The sequence below is a fragment of the Danio rerio genome, chromosome 12 (genome assembly GCF_052040795.2).
Source record: "Danio rerio strain M-AB ecotype USA chromosome 12, GRCz13ab, whole genome shotgun sequence".
Lineage (NCBI taxonomy): Eukaryota > Metazoa > Chordata > Actinopteri > Cypriniformes > Danionidae > Danio > Danio rerio.
The window spans coordinates 50,317,501-50,322,500 of record NC_141032.1 but is presented as its reverse complement, the minus strand read 5'-3'; the positions used below and the strand labels follow the sequence as shown (position 1 = coordinate 50,322,500).

General features: G+C 31.3%; 1 protein-coding gene across 1 annotated transcript in view; it reads right to left on the bottom strand.

Moving 5' to 3' along the window:
• Positions 1-2,845, bottom strand: part of hhex (hematopoietically expressed homeobox) — an 11,855-nt gene extending 9,010 nt beyond the window's left edge. Inside the window, 1 exon segment of the mRNA NM_130934.1 lies at positions 2,521-2,845. Coding sequence (NP_571009.1) covers positions 2,521-2,821 — 301 coding nt within the window. The 5' untranslated portion in view covers positions 2,822-2,845.
• Positions 2,846-5,000: the final 2,155 nt, after the last annotated feature.

Here is a 5,000-nt window from a genome sequence, read left to right as displayed (position 1 = left end):
AATAAAATTATAGATTTTGAAGGAAAATATATGCAGCTGATATTTTACTTAACACGTGATTAAATAAAGTTATATATGATTAAAATATCTATATTATATTTTTTAGTCTATTAAATATAAATAACGCATATATTGGCTTGTTGTTAAAATAGATTGATGTGTTTATTATATACGACTGTAGATGTTTTATCTATAATAACTATAAAAAACGAATGACCAAAGTTGCCTAAATATCTTTTTGTTGTTTTAACTCAGTACTGGGTTGCGGCTGGAAGGGCATCCGCTGCGTAAAACATATGCTGAAAAAGTTGGCGGTTCGTTCCGTTGTGGCTAAGGAAATGAACGAATGATTGTTTTAACTTATTTTTAATCAATTTTATTTAAGTTATGCAAAGTTTAACTTAATGTTTTAAGTCAGTTGAGATGACTAAGTTAATCTGATTCGTTTAAGACATTAATAACTGTTTATCAGTGTAGTAAAAGGTCAATAAACTGATCTCAGATTTTGCCGAACCCTGTGTAAAGTGGTTTTCAGTTGTTTTAGCAGTTAAAAAGGTTCAGCCCATTGAAAGGAAACGAACAATCTGTAAAAAAACGGATCCCGGCTATCAGAAGTCGAGTGTTTCCTGAATATGTGTGTATTGAGGATGTGGATAAAATAATCAGCAGCGCGCACGAGTCCTGCTCCAGGAAAACACCTCACAGCTTCTGAAAGCACATTTACTCCTATCGAGAGCTCAAGATTTCCGGCATGAACGGAAAGGGTCAGGGCTTGCTGAGCACAGGCGGGGTTGAATCATGAGCCCCGGCAGCAGCAGCGGAGATTCGACGCGCTCGGGGCCGGTTCGGACGCACTGCGCGCCGGGTCACGGCAGAGAGAAGTTTCGAAATCTACAAAAACTTCCTCTTCGGGTCAGTCTGGTTGATATTATTAACCACATGAGCTGTTGGTAAACAGACCTCATGTCACTGTGCTGTCTCTGCCAAATGACACTCGCTCTCTCACTGATTCGACCCAAATCAAGTTCTGTTTACCACAATAACAAAACACTGCAACCGCATTAAGTCAGTCAATATCCTGAGAATAAACATGCTCAATATTGATATAAAAGGCACGTTAAAATTATAAAAAGAATAATCTTATTAGAGAGTAATTCAGAATATAATGAGAAGGCTTAGCACTTAATAATCATTTAAAAAAAAAACTGTGTAATCTTAGTAGAAAGTAATTCAGATTATAATAAAATCACTCAATAATAATGTCATGGGCACTTCAAAAAATTTTTTAGATTGTCTTTATAAATATTGATAGTGTTGTATTTGGTGTAATTCATCACAGCAGCAAATGCGTAAAGATCTAAAAGGCGAGTTATTTGCCAACATGAACCTTTCTTTTCGTTAACATGGCATAAAAATGAAAATTCTGCGACTTAATGCCTTTAGAGACACACACACACACACACACACACACACACACACACACACACACACACACACACACACACACGCACAGACAAGCACACTTTAGGCTATGGTAAAATATTTTATTTTAGATTAGGTCGACATCATGATAATAATAGCAAAACTTGTAGGCCTAATCATTCCTGAGCTTGTAATCGTGCAACAAGAAAATCTAATAATATCTGTTAATGAATATTTTCCGTATTTTGTGATTCACAAATATTTTATGTTTATTATGGGATGTTGATATTTGCTCTGTCCACTTTTGATGTTAAAAAATTCAACTTTACATTTTAACAAAGTGACTTTTATTGACGTTTTAGTAGTTTGAAATACTATAGAGAATTTAATCTGTAAAATAACAAAAACTGTACTGCAAGATTATTACAATTTTTTATGACAATATATCACTGTAAACTATTAAAAGGGTCCATAAAAGTCCCCTTTTCGAATGTTTCAAGGTTAAAAGTTTTTGTAAAGAAAGATTAAGGTCCCATAATGCAATTCAAAAGCATAAATAAAGAATAAAAACATGAATCAAAAAATACTGAAAACTGCTCATTTATATTTAGAGAAAAAAAAACGTTAAAGAAGCTCAGATTAAGATGTGATGTAAGGCTCAGGTTAACAGAAAACGAAAATAGACACACAATTAGGCTACCTGATTAGCGCGATACCGTGATAATACCGCGATAATTGACAATTGTAAGCATTTAATAGCAACAATATATTTAAACAAGGTGATTTTTATTGAGATTTCAGTAGTTTGAATAATGTATTTATAATATAATGTTAATATTATATAGAAAATAAGTCTGTAAATGACAGAAAATGTACTAGAAGTACAAGGTTTCTGTAGCATAACCAACCCTGACAATTTATTACTTTAAACTATTGAAAGTATAAATAAGTCACTTTTTCAAGTTTTCAATGTTAAAAATTGTTGTAAGAAAGATCAAGCTCCCATAATGCAACTCAAATGCATAAATAAATAAAAAATCGCACTGCTAATTTACATTTGAGCAAAAGAAACAGATTGCGATGTGCTGTGAGGCTCACCCAGCGGGTCGTGGCGGATCAGCGCATGCGCAAAGTCTCCCACGGAGCGCTGGAACGGGTACATGGACACGTACTGGGACAGAACCGGGTGTATCGGCGTGGGCTCGTAGATCGGTGTCCGATAAGACGGGATCAGGCTGGTGAAAGAGGAGTTCGGGGACGGCAGGGTCGGGGTGGGCACCACCGGACCGGAGGAGCTCCCGGTTCTTCCCAAGATGTCTTCAATATAGAAGGGCGTCGGGTGCGCTGGCGGCGCGGGCGTCGGTGCGTACAGAGGCGCGTGCGGGTGCTGGAATTGCATGATGGATGAACAGCTGCTGCTCCTGGATAAACTCGTGCGGCTTCTGCTCCGACTTCCATGCAGTCTGTGCGTGTGTGCGGAGAGCGGCTGGAGGTCACTCTGAGGGAGGAGAATAACGGGTCAAACTTCCTGCAGGTACGCGACAGCTGATTGGCTCCGAGATGAAGAATCACGAAGAAACTGCTGGGGAAAGTCAGGATGCACCTGATTAAACAGGCACTTTCATGGACATAAAGGAAGAGGGAAGGGAACTATTCAATGGCAAAAGTTTTTCTGTCGCATATTAACAGCAATATTGTTATTATTATTATTATTATTATTAATATTATGCTATAATAATAATAATAATAATAATAATAATTATTATTATTATTATTATTATTAGGCTATTATTATTATTATTAATATCATCATAATTTATAAATTATTATAATCAATAATAAAATAAAAATTGCATATGAATTGTTATTATTAATATGATTAGTAATATTAGTCTCTGTATTTAATAGTTTGCTTTATTCATACTTTAAACAATTAAATTTACAATATATATATATATATATATATATATATATATATATATATATATATATATATATATATATATATAATTATGTAATAATATATAATATAATAATAATATAATAATATATATATAATTTTTTTTTTTTTACTAAAAACTACATTAAAGCTAAAGGAAAAATTAAGAATTATTAAATGCCAGATCTTTGTTGCATATTGTCAGCAATAATAATCTTAATATTAATTATTATTATTTGAGAATTATTTATTATCAATATTAAAATAGAAATTGCATATTTTGTTATTATTATTATTATTATTATAAATAATAATAATAATAGTATAGTAGTATTTGTGAATAATCTTTTGCTTTAGATATTAGGCTATACGTTTTCGTTCATTAAAAATAAAATTGACAAAAATGTAAAACGAATAAACAAACAAACAATTTTTTTTTTAAGTAACCAAAAACCTAAAGGTGGAAGCAAGAATTATTCAATGGCAGAACTTTTTTCTGTCGCATAATAACTGCAGCAAAGATAATAATAATAATAATAAATTATGAACTATTTATAATCAACAATAACCGAATTAAAATAGCCTAATAATTGTTATTATTCATAAGTTATTTTTCCTTTCCATGTGTCACCACAACGGAATGAATCGTCAACTAATTTTGGTGAATCAGCTGCAACCCAATACTGAGGCAATTTGTTATTAATAATATTTAAAGTATTTGTAAAAAAAAAAAAAAAAAAAAAAAATATATATATAAGCAATAATCTTTCGTTCATATTACATTTAAAATAAAATTGAATAAAATAAACTAAATTAAACTACAAACTATTTTGCACAAAATTAAGTAATATATAGCATTTATTAGCTTATAATAAATTTAAAGTGCCTAAATTAAAACACGCTTGAATTTCACTACATTGAAACTGAATTGTGATCGAGAAAATCGAGACAAATTATTCCAAGTGTAGTGAAATGACATTTACCGAAACAAAGATTTAATTGAATTGTATTTTGTCTGCTGATATGTTATTAGTATAGTAGGCCTAAATATTTTAACATTTACGAGTATACATTTGTTTGTTTGTTTTTTGCCTTAAAGGTATTATTTTTATGTAAATACGCAGATTTATAAATCTGAATATTTATGATTGCGCTTCGCCATTAATTTGCCACGTGTAAAATGCTAATTTGTGTTTTATTTTTTATTATGACGTGCTTTCAAAAGGTCAAACACGATATACATTAATATTAATTAATTTAGCAGACACTTCTATGCTTTCAGATCTAAATACTGGAACATTTGACATATATCGGCCTACTTATACACATAGTTTGAAGTCTGAAAACCAAAAAATTTTAATATATTCCCTATTTCTGGAAATAAACATGTTTTTATATTTTAAGACAGGCTATCAGTAGCCTAAAACAAAACACAAATCAACATTTTTCTCAAAACACGTACATATTAAGGGGAAATATCTAGCATTACTAGTTAATCATTTAATATTAAATGATTGTTCTGTGAAACATTCACAAGTAACATTGAGGGTTTTTAAATGTTCTTTGACATGCAAATTAATTGGAAACAATCATTCAGTAGCCTAAATGTAGGAAATTTGAAGTCAATTAGCCTATAATC